At 40.5% G+C, this 20,196-nt stretch overlaps 2 protein-coding genes across 3 annotated transcripts; both read left to right on the forward strand.

The window, feature by feature from the left end:
* Positions 1-2,707: 2,707 nt before the first annotated feature.
* On the forward strand, positions 2,708-3,857 carry vsnl1b (visinin-like 1b; the record flags this gene model as incomplete). Of its 2 annotated transcripts, XM_080749986.1 has the most annotated exons (3): positions 2,708-2,869; positions 3,112-3,327; positions 3,660-3,857. In XM_080749986.1, the coding sequence occupies 3 exons, from the start codon at positions 2,708-2,710 to the stop codon at positions 3,855-3,857; spliced, it is 576 nt and encodes a 191-aa protein (XP_080606112.1). The 2 variants fall into 2 exon arrangements, with proteins under 2 accessions (XP_080606112.1, XP_080606113.1); XM_080749987.1 differs by lacking the exon at positions 3,112-3,327.
* Positions 3,858-15,362: 11,505 nt separating this feature from the next.
* On the forward strand, positions 15,363-19,361 carry tdrd6b (tudor domain containing 6b; the record flags this gene model as incomplete). The annotated part of the gene is made up of 2 exons (XM_080751009.1): positions 15,363-18,942; positions 19,327-19,361. 2 exons carry the CDS (start codon positions 15,363-15,365, stop codon positions 19,359-19,361), a joined length of 3,615 nt encoding a protein of 1,204 aa, XP_080607135.1.
* Positions 19,362-20,196: the final 835 nt, after the last annotated feature.

Here is a 20,196-nt window from a genome sequence, read left to right on the forward strand (position 1 = left end):
ATCATGTGTATACTGTACCGTATGTGAGTATTAAATTAATTAATCAAGTAAAAAAAAAGTGTGTTGAGAAGTTTGCTAAATGTTATATGTTATAACACTATAAGACCTTCAAAATGAATCTTTCTTTGGCTGAGGATTGGTTTAGGTCAGGATATTATCTGAGAATGGTTTATTGGTGGACTTCATTGTCCACCAATATTATATTAGCCTATCAGCAAGATGTGAGAATGGTGGCAAAATGCATTATGTAAACGATGTGATTCCATTCAACCTAGAATAGATAGTAAGAAACATTAAGAAGAATTTGGCCTTAAATCCCCCAAGCACTGGTTCACATAGACATAGAGAGAGATAGTATAGCGTTGTCCACAATCCCTATAGCTAATAATCAAAGTTGTTGCTAACAAGGTGTGGAACTTATTCCTGCAATGTAGCCTATCACTTTTTTCCCCCCCAGCCAACGAAAAACGACTAATGATTATTCGCTAATTATATAACTTGGGCCTTGCATTGCTCAAGGAGTGGACGTCAGCCCGTCGAGATGTGGTGTTAGAGGCTACAGAGCAGCAGAGCAGCAGTGAACTTATGATCTGTGTGTGATGCACACGGGTGACGCCGTACATGTGCCATAGTCGCAGAGCCCAAAGACCAAAGACGAGCGTGGGATCGGCCCCTGCTGCGCCTCATCTGGAATAACGTCGGGAAATCAAGAAATCATTCAGCATTTTTAAGGAGCTGATTTGGGGGAGAATAATCCCATTTGGGCAAACGCATTCAACGGACGGGGCTTGCTGTTCTCTGTACGCGCCAGTGCAGATTTATAGCAATATAGAATCTCCACATTTGTAATAAGGTAAGAAGTGATTGCCTGCAGATATGTATGCTATGTTATCAGCAGTGGAATGTAGGCTATGTCAAATTATACTTGATTTTACTGAATGTTGACGTATTTCTCATTTATAAGATTTTGATTTTTTTTTTACCCCTTGACTGAGTGTGTGTGGAGAGGGTTGGCATGCAGTCGGGGAGAGGTTTTACCACCTGCGCATTCCTTAAAATGAAAGCATTAGGCTACGTTTCGCTTGAAAATAAGCAGAAAACATCGACACATAATTTGGGGGAATGAACAAAATGTCATGCAAATTAGTTTATTAGATTAGAATAGATCTGCATATCTATTGATGTTTTATAAAGACATTGAGTCATCTGTCTTGTGGGCTATTTAAAAAAAAATGTCCGGGCCGTTGGAAATGAAAATATGACATATTTTTCATCCGATGCGCGCATGGAAAGATGTCATTTAAATAAGGATGGCATATGGGCTCGCATCTCCAGCAGTAGGCTTTTCTCTCACTGCGTCGTTTCTATCGGAATGCAGTGGCGCCCCTATTGCCCCAATCTCAGGCAGTTAGCATTAACAACATAACTGGGATGTTGTGTCTCAAATAATGTAATACATTTATTGCCACTTTTCTCCATTTAAAAGTAGTCTAGTGGCCCTTGAATTATAGCGGATAGTTCGCTATAAAAATGCGCCAATTTCGTGATCAACGACGAGCATTATTCTAAAGAAACCATTATTTCAGCTCAAGAGAATATTTTCGTTTTGTCATCCTCCTGCAAGATTTCCCCCCTCAAGGTCATTGTAGCCTGTTTAAAAGATTAAGACTTGATTGATTTATAATTATAATTTGGCCTCGTCAGGCATAATCAACTGATAGCTTATGTAATTCAAGAGCTGTGGTGGATGTGCTTTGTACTGCTTTTTAGGCTACACAACGCATTTCTGCCCTTTGCTATAAAAAGGCCCAAGCCATTGCAGTGTGCTTGTGGAGCTGTCCCGTACTGCTGCTGCCAGAGACGTGGATCATAATATGGTTCAGGTGGTGGACAACCTTGCAATCGCATGCTCTATGGGTTTCCACTCGGATTCTGCAGTCTCATTTGCCACATTATGCTATGTGTCGAGAATTGACGCATTCAGACCACATTCTCTCATTTGACACATCATGCATTAACCCAGACTATGTATTTTCTGTGGCTACTCAATATTTGAAGATTATAGGGGCCTGCGGTGTGAACAACCAACAAATGCAGTGCAATTGGTCTGTGGATTCACTGATACAATCAGCTAATTCTCTCTTGATGAATTACCTAATCATTAAGCCAGGGTAAATTGATTGACAAATCAATTATGCAGCAAAGAGCCTGCACTATATACCACTGACTCACATGTAGGCCTACAGTACCAAGGCTACACTGGCTCCTTTAGGGGCCAGTGTTTGTCTTAGGTTGACAAGCATTTTGCAGCCCCTACAGCACAGCCAAATGTGCAGTAGCTTTGTTGTCATTGTCGGGTTATAGGACAGTGGTAGTAATGGAAACTTGATAGCACAGATCGAACATTTGATGAACTGGTTCTGCTGACACTGACAGTGATGATTCAGGTCAGTGTAGTAAGTGTGTACTCTCATTCAGAGCGGCTGCTGTAAAAAACAGGCTCAGGGAACCAGAAATAGATCAGTGGCATCAAGGAACCATTTGGTGCTCGTCAAAAACACCGCAACACATTCACTGTGGCTCGTGTTTGATGTGAAGAATTGAAAAGGTGTGGTTCTCTCACTGAGCAGAGAACATTTTCATACTGTCACACCACTCAAGCATACATAAATGCGTTATTCACGTGTTCTTGCATCCCACAGGAACCATGGGGAAACAGAATAGCAAGCTGACTCCTGAGGTGATGGAGGATCTCGTGAAGAACACAGAATTTAATGAACACGAGCTCAAGCAGTGGTACAAAGGCTTCCTGAAGGACTGTCCTACTGGCAGGCTCAACCTGGACGAGTTCCAGCAGCTTTATGTCAAGGTCTGTGAACACTCTCCTTATCCCATGGCTTCCTGAGGGTCTGGCCAAGTGTCCAAGAATTATGACGTATTGCCATTTTCATTTCTGTCTTAAGTCTCTCGGTGCTGCTTCTGTTACTCTCTACAGTGTTTTTGTCTTTTATTTTATTCAACCACTTTGTTTTCTCTCAAGAACAAGATCTGTTTTTGAATTGTTGGTTAGAAATACATGATTACCCTCCCCCTCCCCTCTCTCTCTTTCAGTTCTTTCCATATGGTGATGCATCAAAATTTGCACAGCACGCCTTCAGAACCTTTGACAAAAATGGCGATGGAACCATTGATTTCCGAGAGTTCATCTGTGCCCTGTCCATCACATCCCGTGGCAGTTTTGAACAGAAACTTAACTGGGCCTTCAACATGTATGACCTGGATGGTGACGGCAAAATCACCAGGGTGGAGATGCTGGAGATAATTGAGGTAAGGGATTATCTGATCAATAATCCTCAATCCATGATGGAATCCCCTCTGTTACCATTATCTGCCACAGCAACACTGGCAATTCCTTAATTGCTCCATGGCCATTAAGCAGAAGGCCATAGTTCTGCTAGGCAGTCGGCAGGTGTGCAATGGTACCTGTATGAATGTGAAGCAGGGAGTTGCTGAAAGGCTAATAAATAAAGGTTAACAATCCGAAGGGAGCCCACCATGAGAATAATTAGATGTCCTGAACAAATGCGGCTTTTCTTTCAACACTTTAATGATATGTCAGCTACAGTACCATGTCTCTGTGCCTCACCCCCTGTGCACAGGCAATTTACAAAATGGTGGGCACTGTGATCATGATGAAGATGAACGAGGATGGCCTGACACCGGAGCAGAGGGTGGACAGGATCTTCAGCAAGATGGATAAGAATAACGATGACCAGATCTCTTTGGAAGAATTCAAAGAGGCAGCGAAGAGCGACCCGTCCATCGTCCTCCTCTTGCAATGTGACATGCAGAAGTGAGCTCGCTCATGTCTCCCTGTCTGTATCTACACACTGGACAGCAGCACATGTTTTAATGTCTTATTAAGTTCTCTGCCATTTCCACAGGAAAAAAATAATACTAATTATGCTTGGACTATTTTTCAATGGACTTGCTTCTTGTGGTTGTATGCATGAGAATGTCAAATGCTGAATAATTTTGAATCTAGCTATACAATATCATACGTTTATATTTCAAAAACCTGCCAATGTGAGTTGTGCACAGTAAATCCTATACATTTCTCATTCAACTCTAGCTTGTATATCGGTGGAGCACTGCATTAAATTATGTTCCTGCAGTATTTAGAAACCCCAATTTTCACTGCTGCAGCTACCGTATGCTTTACATAATAGTAACAAACAATAACTCCTATGATAATTGTAACTGTCTATACTGTCCAGGCTTCTTGAGCTCTTGGAGAATAGAGGGGCTCCAGTTTGTTCCAGGTGTTCTCATACAAATGGAACAAGAAGAGTAGGTTATTTGCATGCATATATTATGTGTCCGAAAAAATATAATCTCTTACCTTTTGCATCCTTAGGTGGGTAACAAAAGAGAAGCCCTCCAAAAATCTGTTTAGTATTGTTGCATGGGATGTACAGTATGTGATTCTATTATTTTACCCACCCAGGAGCATGCTTCCTTCCATTGATACATGTGTATGTGTGCCACTGAGTTTGTGAAAGATAGACTGCTTGGAATGGTGTTGGACAGAGAGCTATACGTAAATATTTGTTTTGAATTTAAGTTCAGTGGCATCTGGGAAGAGAATAGCCAGTAGTTTATAATGCACTCTTACGGCTAATTGTACTGCTGTCACTGAAATTAGGCAAAAGCTAAAATTACCACCAGCCATAGGCAAAGTACCCATATGCTGGATGCATCATCCCCCATCGAAACTCAGAATTGGTTGGATTTTTACAATTTTACAGACTGCCTATTTGATTTCAACTTGAGTATCATTACTCAATACATATCAGTATGTTTACAGAAATGAAGAGCACTGCAAAATGAATACAATCTTGGCTTTTGACCGTGATACTTGGAGCCCATCCTCTAGGCCACCTGGTGACAGGGGCTCTTTTTCCATTGCAACAAAAAGGAAAAAGCCTTACATATGTTTACTGGACACACTGCATTCCTACATACAAAGATTTTTTGTAAAGAAAAAGAAAAACTTTTTATTGTTGCAGGTTTCATCTTCTAATCTATTCCATTTTTCAGTGACCATTAATGAAGCAAGATTCTCATAAGAAATGCTTGGCAAAGCCTCAGAAAGAGTGTTTAGTGTAGGGTGGCAACCAGGTTATGTTATAATTTAGGCTGTTTGGCTTGCCCAATTCTAGGCTATGCAAGCATGGACAAAGAGTGTCTGCTTGTAGTCCACTAAAACCTGATTTATACTTCTTTGTATAATGGTGTCGCTTGCCAAAAATAACCAATCTACAAGCTTACCTTTTGATGCATCGTGAGATTCGTGACACATTGTGAACTTGTAGATCAGCCATTGTCAGAGAGTGACACCATCATACAACAGAGTTAAAATGAAGCATTACAGTAGTGGAGTCACAAAAGCTTTTCACTGTTCTGTATACAGCAAAACTGAGACCAAACCCCTTCATAAGTCCTTAGTATTTATACAGTCTGATCCAATTGTCATGTCCAAAATTTTGTCTAGTAAATGTTTATATCTAATATGAAGAATTAAAACACAAGTGACTGTATTTATTTTGTTCTTTTATACATGTGGCATGTGTTGCACCCCAAAAACAAATTCTGTAGTGATCAAAAATCAATAAAACATCAATGGGCTTTTTCAAAAGACATGGTCTAGGAGTTGCATTTACTGGAAATGATTGACGATGATGAGTGAGCGCTGTTAATTATTCAAGCAGAATCAACATTTCACATTTACGATTCAAGGGAGTCAGCTGGTGCTCCCATCCAGGGTGACAAATGAGCACAAAACCTTCAATTTCTAGATCTAAAATCTGCCGTGACAATATCCCTGTGAACATAGAATAATCACATAAAATAATTGCTATGGGAAGAAACGTGAGCACTGAGAGTCAACTAGAGGTAGTAAGGATGTTTTTCAAGAAAATATAAACAAGCAAATGGATTTTTTTCTTTTTCTTCTTCAAAAGGAACAAAACAACTTAGATTGATACAGAATCAAAGTGTAAGTCATATTTTGGGGTTAAAGCAAAAAGTAATTATTTAAAAGGTTAAGATTAATATATTATGCTTTACAATGCTACAGAGTCTTTGTTCCCAATATCTCCACTCCATCCTGTATGAGTTCTCTCTCCTGATTGGAGATATACTGTATGGTATCCCTGTTCAAAAAGTATTTTCTAAAGAGCTTGAGAGACAGGGAGACCGATGTTATTGAACAAAGTCTCTATAGCAATGATTACAGTGGGAATATCAAACTATTTTAAACATTTAACAAACAAAACAGCCCATTTAATGCTTTATATTGCTGCATATAAATGAATCATTTGGTTAAAAAATAATTATTCAGTGATGACTCATGGAGGTTGATGTCAGCATCGAGGAGAAAATAAGATAATGAGGGGTTACCCTGGGGCGGTAGTTCATCTGGTAACAGTGCATATCACATAAATAAGGTTATAAATTATAGCCCTCCCGCAGCTGGCCGGGGTTCGAATCCAACCTGAGGCTCTTTGCTGCATGTCATCCCCTCTCTCGCCCACCTTTCCTATCTTTCTCTCGGTCACTATCAGAAAAAAAGCAGAAACACCCCCCATATAAAAATAAACTAGATTGATGTCAATCTTAGCCATGCTGGTCTCATAGATCCAATTCAAGATTGAATGGGTGAATTGTAGGAAGGGAACTGCTAAGTTAGGTCTATTTGCAATGTCCAAGTTTTCATATTAACGCTGTACAGCATCTTCCATATAATAAAAGAACTTTAGTCAGCTATTGCTACTGATCACAGTTTATTGTAAATAACATTGCAATGCATACTGCTGAGTTCACAGCTATTGATTATGTATCAACAACAGTAGAATCATCAACTAGGCCTACTGCTGAGAGCTGGAGAGGGCTATCTAGTGGTTCTCAACCTTGAGGCCGCGACCCCCCAAAATAATCATATTTGAAATGGGGACCCCCCACCCCAACACTAAGAGTCGAGGCATTACATTTTGTATAACATGACATACTGTGTACCACTTTGCGTGATTTTAAGGCAAAATTTGTAGGAGCAGAGTCCAAAAATTAGTTTTTCAAGAATCGGCCTCATGGTGGTGCTAGAAGAGGGCCAAGTGAGAAATGAGGGATGGGGGTTGTGGTTTGACAGCCAAGGAGTGTGAGTGCAAAGTTTGGCATGGATAGGGGCAACGGTGGCGGAGATATGAGACGGAGGTTTTGATAGTAAGGTTAGCATTCACCAGCGTTAGTTTTTACTCAGGTTAGTGTTAGGGTTAAGGTTAGTTGTAGGTGGTCGGAACAAAGGGAGTTCGAACCAAGGACATGTTACCGGACGGAATTCGCACAGGACGGAATTCATTTGCAAGTGTGATTCGAGTTGGTTGTTTAAGTTGGACAAAATGTGGACAAAATATTCCATATATGGGATCTCCATATACCGGTATGGGCATAAAAGGGACAAGGCCGTTATTCATTTGCAAGTGTGTCGCGGCAACCGCACTGGTTATATGTATGGATTTCCAGGGTTTGATCTTTGATGAGGTGATGGCACAACAATGTGATGTCACAATGTCAACAATGTGATGTCACTCACAACAATCTGATGTCACAATGTCAACAATGTGATGCCACAACAGGTCAGCAGCTATAGACATTGAGACGTTACGCCAGTTTTCATAGTTAACTGCGAACTAAGGTCACAATAATTACGGTATAGTCTGAAATGTAAACAGCACGAGGTACAGTCCGACATTCAAGTAATAAATAGCAACTTTAACTATAATAAAGGAAATGATTTTGTCAGAGCAACAGTAGTAGTATTTTTCAAATGTTGGATATGTAATTTTGGCATGAAACTCTTATAAACTCTTTCCCTGTCTCATCTATCTTGCTGTCGCTCCCCTCTTGCTACCACCGCATTTCTTCAACCTCCTCATTTCATGTGTCATATTTGCCACTGAACATCACAACGTGATTCGTTCAGATTTGTTATGCACGTGTAGAAAATTATTATTATGATTTCATTTGATCAATCAATTAATTATCAAGTTCATCAATATTTCTAATCTACAGAACATCCGAGGTGTAGTCATCTTACAAGGATTTAACACATGATAGTTTCATGACTGCAGTCACTGCACGATTTTGCTCATTTTATATTTATTATAACTTTTTTTTTTTATTAGAAGATGAAAGGGGGACACAGAAGGCAAGCCCAACAAGCAGCATGGCCATGGGCCTGTGTTCAAAGCCAGGAGCCTTAAGGACCCCCAATGGGGCTTAAATGGTGAACATCATTCTGCAACAAATCTCAACACATTCAGTCAGATGCTATGAAGAAGTCAGGGAAGAGGACAGACTGATGAAGGTGCTGCCTCCCTCTGACAACTCTAGGAGAAGAACCAGTGGGATCAGTATGTAGAAAAATAAAGACAAAATATTTGTATCATTACTTTTAGATCTATTTAGTCCAGCACTGGGAGGCCATAGCACATTTGGTTTTCATACTAGCTGCCTAATCTGAGAATAATGTCATTAGTATCTTAGAAAAGATCACCAGCACTCACTTGGTCCTTTTAGGATCTCTTATTTATTGAGTAGCCCCAGCAGAAGATCACTCAGACATTCCGGCCAACGCGGAAGAAGGCCATTGGCCTGAGTATTAATTTAACTCTTAATTTAATGTAAAAGTATATACAAACCAAATGGATCTCTAAGGCAAGGCAAGGCAAAGGCAAGTTTAATTACTTGTAAAGCTCATTTCTCTCAACAAGGCTCTTCAAGAGCATTAAGACACATTATAAGGTCCATTATTTGGTTCCATTTGTACACTCTCATTAGCACTAATCATTTTACTGTGTAGCAGAGTAGTCTGTGTAACCACGCAGGACAGCAGTGGAAAACCATTGATTTATCGTACTATAAGCAATCACCTACATGACAGTCAAAGCCAGCCTTGCATAGCACTTAAATCGGGACACATCCCTAGAGTATTGGCTCTAAGGTCGTTGTTTTATTTCTATTTTTTACTAACTGTGTGACATTGTGGAATTGTTGCTTATATTAGGCCAATCTTAACGAAAGTCCCCAGTACGGTAGCTAGTGGATGGACTAGTCACCAACAACTAATGTTACATCATGAGAAACACAAATACATACCAATGACTCAAACGTACGTCACCCTACGAAGGAAAAGCTGTCTTGCCTTGCCCTGATGCTGAGGCTGGAAACCAACCAAAATAAAAATGTTTTAATTTTATGCTACATTCAAACAGAATGGCATCAATGCCATCAGAATGGCCAGTCAGTAAAATATCTCACTACATGCATGATGCAGTTAGAGTGACGAGGGAAGAGGAAGGGAATACAGGCATGTGCACAACACATAGCAGAGCTCAGCAGACACCAGAGCAGCAACAAGAGAGAACTCACCCATTTTGATAAGACAAAGCAAGTTATTGTTGATTAGTAACAATACGTTATACATTTTAACCTGCCACTTAAAGACCCAAGAAAGATGAGCTCACACAAAAAGGACTCATCTTTCAGGGAGCATGAATGTGCTCAGCTAGTTTCATGGCAATCTGTCTAGAACTTTTAGATAATTTGTGTGTAAGTGGAAGGTTTGACCTAAGGATGGTGCTAGAGGAAATGCCACAGGGTACTCAAAATCATCCTTGCTGAATGCATAATGTTTCAAGGCAATCTGCCCATGTGAATTTGAGATAATAGTGTGCAAGTGAAGACCTTGGCTTAAATCAGACATCCTTTACTGCTCAGTTGCACAGAATATTCCACAGCAATTAATTCTGTAGTTTTTGATGTTATCTAAAAGAGTAGGGTAATGAAATGAAATATGAATGTGCATCCAGTGGCAGGATGCATATACCGGTATAGTTTAAATATTTGACCCTCACAAAGGTCCTGAAAGATCTATAAAAGTTCAAGAGTAGCAAATGCACTTGTGTAGAGCGTAATAATTTGGTCCCCCGATCGCTTAATCTAACTGGATTGGTATTTATTTTCTCAGGTTTTCACAGTGAATATGTTGTCAACCCTCTTCATACCTGTGACATCATTGTGAGCCAAGAACCAGGAATCAAACCCATGGTGCCACCACTAGGTCTGGGCGCAATCTCTGTGAAGTGTGAACCCAACAAAGGAGATAACATGACAGCCAAAGTGAATTAAAAACTGTGGAAATGTCATTGGGTGAGTGGTGGAGTGCTCACTGCTCCTATACCGGATCACCTGCTCCTGGTCTCCGTGGCACAATAACTATCCTGAATTCTGATCCTTGTCTTCATATGATCTCTTTGGCCTTGTTGGCTTGTTCAGACTACATAGGTCTGATCTTTAGGACTGACTGTCCAGTCTGTCCAGTGTCCATGCAGTTATTTTCAAAGTGGTCAGTTGGATTTGCCTATTCAGACAGCACCACAAATAGACAAAATACAAGGCAAGCTCACAACGTGTCAAAATGTCGCATTACATTTTACAAGCTTGTAGATCGGCCTTGTAAATTAACAGTAGGCCTATATAAGTAAGTAGGCATATTGGCATATATACACGATCACAACACCAGAGGCAGCTCCACTAATCATCATCAACATAGATTTAACACTAAACAAGGCTCTAACTCGTTCTCCTGCTATACCATCAACATGTGGAACGCCCTTCCACAAGCCTTAAAGGAGACTAGGAGAGCAAATCCCTATAGCCTCCTTCAAAATTGGTATGAAAAGTCACCTTCAGACAGCTGCTACCCGTGACTTGTAAATAGACTAAGCCCCCATGCTCCCCCCCATCTTTTCTTTTTTTCTGCCTTTGTATTTGATGTTATGCTTTTGAAACTGATATTATCCTAGATAAAGTAGGCTACTATGTTCTATCCGTCTGTCTTTCAATGTTATATGAGATACTTAAAGTGTGGTTCCTGTGGAAATAAGCCTCGGCTTTCTAGGATCTCCTTTTAGTTGACCTTGTACCAGTGATTTGTTCTGTCATGAAACTGTACTTTTTTCTATTGCAAACTTCTAATAAATTCTTCAATCAATCAATCAAAAAACACCATCAAAGGATGGCCCATTTCACATATAATTGTAATTAATAATGCACTTCATGAGTTCATTACTTTAATATTGCAGATGGTCTAGCATATTTCCTCATCCAGTTTGGGACAAAATATACTTGATCTATTAGGCTATTTTTTATCAGATTGGATGTATTTTGTATTCTGTATTCTGTAGGCACCTACTTTTACTTCTACTCCACTAGGCCTACATTTCCAGAGGCAAATATTATACTTTTACTCTAGCCTACTACAATTATTTGAAAACTTTAGTTGCTAAGTTACTTTGTAGATCATGTAACCACTTCAAAGTCAAACATACCAGTTTAGGCCATTTGAAAATGGTCCTTTCGCGCGCATACCTGTGCGCATTCTGCGCAAATGTAAACACCCTGAATTCCCACTCTTGCCATCTGGTCCCAATTAAATCTAATGAGGTTTGTCACAGGAGAATGTACAAACAGGAGTGTGGTTTTCGGGAGGGCCGCCCAAGAGCAAACAGATGTCTGCAAACGGTGAGGAAACGAAACGAAATAGAGGCTATAGTATAACTTTTAGTTCATAGGAAATCACTGTGTTGTTAGATTGTTAACAGTAGGCCAGGGCCTCCTATAGGCCTATTATTTACCAAGATGAAATGCATTAATTATCAATTCAATGGAACAACTGCGGTTGCCATTTAGATGCCAAACCCTTCACCAATATTTGTAACAGAAAATTCCCATTATACCTTTAACTTGCCAACATTGCAGCTGTAGCCTATATTGAAAGCTTGCGTTAAATTGTATCTGTCAAGTTTTTGTTTCATACAAGTCCACCGTAGACATGTTCCGAGTTATGTTCTGTCAAATTCCGTGCAGGTATTTTTCTAATAGCGTTCGAGTTTGGGGGCACTAGTTGGAAATCACTAATGTCATGTCCCGCGTTGGCCTACTGCGCATAGGCAGCCAGCTACCTCCACTAACCCTGAAACATAGACTACATGACGGCCATGATATCCATATGACATGACCGTCATGTCTTCAGATTTCAAAAATGAAGTGCTTACCCAATGCACAGAAGCCATTTTTGAGAGTAGTTGGGTCTCTTTTCGTTTCCTTCACCAATAATACAAATCAAGGCTCTGTTCCATTCTTGTCAAACAGTCAGGGTGCTGATATTGTGGGGTGCATCTTGGCTTGGCTCACTGGAAACACTGTTACACCAGTGGGTCTCAAAGTGTGGTCCATGGACCCTCATTGTTCCTTGGGGGTTCCAAATACCCCTTAAAATGTGGAGTGTAACTCAGGGTGTATAATGGAAACAAATGGACCTCAGGGTCCATATTTGGTTCCATTCATACACTGAGTTATGGGGGCCCTTGAAATTAAAGGTTTGAACCACTGTGCTATATGAAATGGACCAGAGCCTTCATTAGTATCATTGGTAACACCTATGAAGGAAGTGAGAAGAGACCCAACTTCTCTCCAAAATGGCCTCTGTTCAGGACTACTACCACCACACCTGCTTACATAATGATATATATAATGATATATATATCATATTATGATGCACATAATGCAGGGGGCAGCAGGACTTTGCCTTTTTGAAAATGAGCAAATTTGGAACTGTTCGAAATTTTTTCACCTGAATGGAATTTATTGACAGAATAGCTCATCTCCATGTTGGCTAATGGTGGACATTTTCGTCCATTCTTTTTTTCTTTTGCCACAAGACATTCAAAAAAGAGCAGACAATAATAACAGAAACACAAGATTGCCCGAATGACCATACCAGGCTGGTAACTCTTTGAGTGTACAAATGGGTCCATTTGGTTCCATTTGAGTTATTGGGGTCCTTGTGAATAAAATGTTTGAGAACCACTCATAATATTCCATATTCATAGCAAATCAGTGTCATACATATATTCTGAAGGAAACCTGGAGACTGACATTCAGTAATTGGGTCTTATGATCAAAATAAGAACATGAGGCTAAATGGTGTGTAAAAAAAGAATATGTAAAACCTGCTATGGACAAGACCAAGTCTTTGCCATTAGTCGGGGGATATTAATACAACCGGGGAATAAATTCCTTACCAAACAATTTCTTCACCAATGAGTTCGTAAAGGTGTCTAGTAACATATCTAGCAAAAATGTTTGACAGCTTGGGTAATTCTGGGTCTCATTCACTAACTATACACTATACTGTAAGGGAAAAATGACTCCCAGAAATATGCTTTAAGTAGCATGTTACAGTAGGTGTCCAACTAGGTGTTTTTTATTATTCTGAATCCACTGCAAGCATTTGTTTTGCACTAAAAACATTCATTGGGCTAAAAACTGACCCAAAAAAACGATGGTTTAGTGATGAGTCATCACTTTTCACAGTTGTATGGGGTCCATTTTTGGACCAAGGAATGTTTTTCCCTTATAGTACAGTGTATAGTAAGTGAATGAGACCCAGACTTACCCTAGCTGTCAAACATTTTGCTAGGGATGTTCAATTTCAATCTTTGTTAGATATGTTACTAGACACCTTTATGAACACATTGGTGAAGAAATTGTTTGGTAAGGAATTTATTCACAGATTTGACAGGTATTCTGCTAATTTCCCCTGACTACATGGACACATTTGTCTGTGTACGGAGTACGGACACATTGATGACCCCTGAAGGTAGCTCATAACATGTCCATTTTGGATTTTTATGAAACAAACGTGACAGATACAAAGAGCTTTCCGTACAGCTGCAATGTTGGTGAGTTTAACATAGTTTAATACAATCCTAGGTGCCGTCTGTTGTGGCTATTAGTAGTTGTGATGTTGCATGTTTTACAAGGTTGGTGGTATCCCCAAAAGTGTAGCCTGGCCTATCAGTGCATCCCAATGTAAACACGCCATTGTTCTTTCTTGTGGTTTAAATCCTATTAGAAGACCTGAACTATACGGTGTCCTGTACTTTTCCTAGCGAGTGGAGTAGATGTAGTAATTCAAAGGAAATGCTTAATAAATGTAAAGATAGTGAAAGTGATATTTTATATCACGACACTTACATTACACTTGTTCTACTGTATATTGAGATGTATTTTACAGTGTTCAACTTCAGATAGCTTGAACTGAATAGAGCACTGATTGTCAACCTTTTCAGGCTGTGAATCTCTAAATTAATCATATGAGCAGGCCCCCCCCCCCACCCTGATAAGCACTTGGAATGTAGGAGTTGAGGCATTCAATTTTATTTGACTCGCAATGTGAGGCTTTGTGAGCTTTAGCTTCTTTCTTATATATATTGCCAATTTAGCCAATATTTGACCAGTTTTTATAATATATTTTGTTGATTACTTTTGATGCAATGGTATTTTTGTTCTCTTTTGTTTGAGGTCTTAAAAGTCCTTAAATTGTCACTTCACTGTCATATAAGGACCCCCCCGGGTGCCGACCCACTGGAATAGAACATGGCATTGGCGCCACTTCGCCGTTTAATTCGATGGACACGGCTGCCCTGTTTTATGTCACCCTATTACTTTGAGTGGTGTCCTCAAGCTAGATTGTGTCTGTGCATCTTTGTCATCCCTTCCAATTTCTTGTTTATCCTGTATCCTGAGATTCTCTCCTGATTGGGTCAAATTGATATCTCAACCTGAAAAATGCATTTTCTGTTTACTAAACCAGCAAAACCAGGGAGACACCTGTTACTGAACACTCTCAAAGTGGAGTCTGGGGATGCCCAGGGGTCTGTGGTGGTTCCAGGGGGTCCCTAGCAAAATGTGTTAAACCACTTAAACCCTATTTTATACTTTTGGCTATTTAAAAATGGCTCACAAACCTTATGTGTATTCCTGGTAGAACATTTTGCAGGTGGGATTCCATGATGCCTATCATTTTGGGGGTCCTTGACATAAAAATGTTTTAGAATCATTGCTCTATAGCAATGATTACTATCAAAATACAGAGATTATACTGAGTTGCTGTAAGGGGGGCTGCCAAATCTTTGTGATAGGAACATTCTTTTTCTATTTACATGAACCACTTACAAAAGTTGTATCCGTTTATTGCTTTCAGAATGAAAGTATAATTCAATGTCATAAAATCATATTTTTTTTCAAAATGCATTTAGATTCAATTGGGTAAATATTGTTTATTATAAACTGGTAGACATACTTTTGCAATAGCTCACGGATAGTGTATTTTTCCAATTAAAGAGATATCCCTGTCTTTCTGCTTTTTTGCAGGTGAATCTTGACACGGCATGAAAATGTGTTCAATTCCTGGGCTTCCAACACCATACAAGGAAGTGTCCGTTCATATCACACGGGTAAACTTAACCCCCTGTGGTCTTGTATTCTTGTGGGCTTACATCGATGATGGACGTAAACCGGTTTATGAACAAATGAAAAAGGACATTCAGAAACCCAAACAGCGGTTCAGTAAGTCCGAAGGAAAACCCGGAGACCTGTGTCTGGTACAGAACAATGAAACATGGCAGAGAGCTCGGATTAAATCAGTTCACAAGCAAAATTACAAAGTCTTTCTTATTGACGAGGGACATGACCACATCACCACAAGTAGCATGTTGGCGTGGGGCCAAGATGACTTTTTCCTTCTAACCCCTGAGATGGAGTACTGCGTTCTTGCTAATGTTCAATTCATTGAGAATAAATGTTCTGAAAAAGATACATTTTTGAAATCATTACCTGGCAAGACAATTAGTGGGTCAGTTCAGGATGTACTGATGGCAGATAGAATTATTGTCCTCAGCATTCCGCTTGTTTCTAAGCACATGCGTCAACGTGGATTTGCAAAGAAGATTTCAACAGACCAGTTCAAAAGCCTTGTTCTTTCATTTCAGCGTTCATCAACAGGAGGAGGTTCTGAGGCCAGTGGTCAAAAGCCAGAGGACAAATCAAGTGATGCTGGCTTGGAACTTGAGCAGTACTTCTACCCAGAACTGCAAATGGGTGCATTTGAAAGTGTTGAAGTTACGGAGATGAGTGATGCACGGCACATTTTTGTCCAACTCTCAATTTTCTCCACGGAGCTGAGGAAGTTATCAATACAGATTCAGCAGTACTATGAAGGGACACTGACTCTTGTGAAGGGACAGCCACGGGCCTGTTGTGCTCCATGTGCAGCAAAAGGTACAAACGGCAGGTGGTATCGCTCTCTGCTAAAGCATGACATTGGGACAAGTGATGGCACTGTGGAAGTGTTGCATGTTGATGATGGAAGGAGTGAAGTTGTCCCAGTATGCAACATCAGACCACTAGATAGAAGATTCCTCAGGATGCCAGTAGTAACATTCCGCTGTTGCCTCCATGGAGTAGCCGAAGAGGACGTGGAATGGACTGTAGAGCAAGTTGACTACCTGAAATCGGTGCTCCTGCACAAGTCAGTCGCAGCAAATTTTGAGAAACTTGATGAACCAAATGGTATCTATTATGTGACACTTTATGGAGATTGCAGTGAAAACATCAACAAATGTTTCATGAAGATGGCAGCGCATACAGAAGAAGCACAAATTAAACCGGAACAGCCACCCCCTGAGATGTATTATGGTGATCTTTCCTCATGCACTCCTTCAGTGCTCGAGGAATCGGATGCTCATGGAGAAAATCCGGTCCAGGACTTTGTGTGTGATCCCTACAAGTACTGTACAGATAACATTAAGGTTGGAGGAAAAGAAGAGGTGTGGATAACATGTTCTGAGAGTGTTCATCACTTCTATTGCCAGCTGAACAGACATTCCATTTATGATGAACTGTCGGAGAAGATTCAGCAGCTGTGTAACCAGCCGCAACGCATAGCTCACCCACTAATGCCCGACACCCCTTGCTTTGCCAAATACACTGACAATCAGTGGCACAGAGGTCAAATTACAGCAACGCATCCAAACGTCCAGGTGTGTTTTGTAGATTATGGTGATGTCCTCGTGGTAGACAAATCTGATATTCTTCCCATTCCTCTACAAGCAAGTACAGTCCAATCTGTTCCTGTGCAGGCTATTCGACTCGCACTGTTTGAGGTACCAGAAGATGTGCCAGACGAGGTCAACAGTTGGTTTTGTTATCATGCTGTTAACAACTTCTTCACCGTTTCAGTGGTAGAAAAAGACCACAGTGGAAAGCTGCTAGTTGTACTCTATGATGGTTGCCTAAATGTCAACAAAGAGGTCCAAGAGAGGATCTCAAAGGTAAAACAGAAACCAGCTGGCCCAGTCCATAAGGGTCAACACGACCCCTCTTACAGCGAAAAACGCACTATAGTTGGTGTGGCAAGAGAGAGCTTTCAAACGGAAGAACAGGAGCCTGTGCCACCATCGAGGGAGATGGTGAAACAAAATGAAGTCCGAAGCAGTAATGGAATGTGTGCTGTGTCAAGAGCGAGCTGTCAAACAGAAGAACAGGAGCCTGTGCCACCATCGAGGGAGATGGTGAAACAAAATGAAGTCCGAAGCAGTAATGGAATGTGTGCTGAAGGTGAAGTCAGGACCGATGCACTATCCACACCTTCAATCTCTGTGCCACACGGTATGAAGAGTGTAGATGACCATGGAAAACAAACTAACAAGCAAAAGAATATCAGAATGGGTGACTTGCCTCCAAGACGCATTAAACAAGGCTTTGTGACAGAGGTGTATCTGTCTCATTTCAACAACCCCTCCAGTCTTTTTGTTCATCTGAAAAATGAAGAAGATGACATGTACCATCTGGAAGAGAAACTAAATAAACCCCAGTCATTCTGTGACACGCCAGTAGAGTTTTGTGACCTGCAGATTGGCGATTTGGTTCTCGCAGAATTTCCAGATGACAGTTCCTGGTACCGCACAGTTGTCAAACGCAAACTTGAAGACAACATTGTTTGTGTTGAATTTATAGACCACGGTAATGACATGGAAGTGTCATGTCTCAAGACACGTTACCTTGATGAGACCTTTGCAGTGAGTCCAAGGTACAGCATACCCTGCACACTTGAGGGAGGATGCATCGATAATGTACAGTGGGATGAGGGTGCAGTGTCTGAATTGAAAAAGGCCATAACGGAGAATCCTGAAAAGACATTTGCATGCACATTCGTTAAGGAGACAGGAAATACTTGGGACATCGTGTTGGAGGATCAAGGCATTACTTTGGCAAACACATTAGTCAAAAGTGGTCAAAGTGAGTCGGATGTGACACAGGTTAAATGCCCTGAGGCAAATGTGACCATCTGTAGGTACAATAAGCCAAACATTTCTCTACTCAAGACTGAGGAGGTGTATTCTTCCTCCATAGCAGCACCCTACTATTTCTGGTGTCAGCATGCCAACTCTGAGGAACTCGACAGCGTGTGCAGTCTGGTTCAGGAATCTGGTCGTGCAGGACAGCAGGATGTGTCCCATTCGGAGACCCTGGAACCTGGGAGTGTCTGCCTCGCACTCTATTCTGAGGACAAACTGTGGTACAGAGCTCAGGTCATTCGCAAAACTGGAAATCTTCTCAATGTACTGTTTATTGACTATGGAAATGAGTCTGAAGTTGACATCAAGGATGTGAGGTCAGTCCCTCAGACTCTGATGGAGAGGGCTCCACAGGCCTTTGTGTGCTCTCTGGATGGATTTGACGAGTCCAAGGGCACCTGGGATGACAGTGCTGTAGATGAATTCTACGATCTCATTGTTGATAAACCGCTCCGTTTGACAGCAAAGCATGTGGAGGATAATTTGGAGAGTGGGATTCCTCAATATAGTGTGAAAATTGAGCTTGGAGAGATGGATGTGAATAAATTGATGGAAAAATACTGGAAAGTGTCTTCCACAGATGATGCAGAGTTGGCAGCTGTCAGCCATCCTGAATCAGGTCAGTCTATGTACAGTATTGTTGCTTCTGAAACTATGTAAGTAATTTATGTTTGGTTGGTTTTGATTGGTTGGCTATCAGATGTTTTTGTATCTAATTTGTAATGAGTTCCTGTTGATCCATTAAAACAGGAAAGCATCTGTTAATTTTTACGTAGATGTATAAAAAAAATTCAAATCTTTGCTTCTGGGGGTCCCTGGAACAATATTTTGTTCTGTGGCCGGGGGGGGGGGGGGAACCCTGTTAGGATTTTAATTGATTTGAATCATCCTCAGGTCTTAATGGGTTAAATATGTTTTTTCTTTTGAGCTGCATGTATGAAAAGTTGAGATTAGATAAAGTTTGATTTATCTGTACCTTCCTGTTCCATTTTTTCCCCCTCAGGTTTAGCATCATCATGGGGTCCAAGGCATGGATGAGAATGTTGGACCAACAATCATGGAAGCAGGTGAGGAAATGGTCCAGTTTTATATTGGGTTTTGACTGACATTGTCTAATGCAGGGGTTCCCAAACCTTTTTGTCTCAAGGCACCCCATAAATATTGTTTTAATCCGAGGCACCCCTACATTATAATTTTCACTCCCAGCACCTTATATTTATAGCAATATCGTCGTTGTCGGGTGGAAACCTTATATGTCCAAAACCGTTCGTTTTTTATTTATCATCTATAAAATGTACTAAACTAGTGAAAACGGCAGATCTACAAGCACACATGCTTGTAGATCAGCTGTTTTCACTAGTTTTGTGTGACAGTTGCGAGGAAAACGTTGAGATAATGGCCATTTTGGTTAGAACTGACTGAAAATAACTTTGTACTTCAAGTTTAAAATGATACTAAATATTTTTTCAATTGTCCAAATAAATTCCAAATATTATCAAATTATCTCGCGGCACCCATGGACTGCTGTCACGGCACCCCAGGGTGCCCCGTCACCCACTTTGATAACCCCTGGTCTAATGTATGGGGTTTTACAGTAGTGATGTCTGATTATATTGGCCGATGAGAATGTCGGAAATATTCCCCCCCCCAGCTGGGGTGTGTGTGTGTGTGTGTGTGTGTGGATTATTTTTGGAAAGTCTTGTTGTTTAGGCATAATGTTAATTCCACAACAGGAGATATGTGATGTTACCTGACACGTTTTGGTGGTGGGGGGACCAGCAATTACAAAGGATACAATATATTTTGTAGTCCAGAATGCTCTATATAGTTGACATATACTGAAGTGTATTTGATATATTATTTATTTATTTTT

The sequence above is a fragment of the Nannobrachium achirus genome, assembly GCF_963921795.1.
Source record: "Nannobrachium achirus genome assembly, chromosome: 20".
Classification (NCBI taxonomy): Eukaryota; Metazoa; Chordata; class Actinopteri; order Myctophiformes; family Myctophidae; genus Nannobrachium; species Nannobrachium achirus.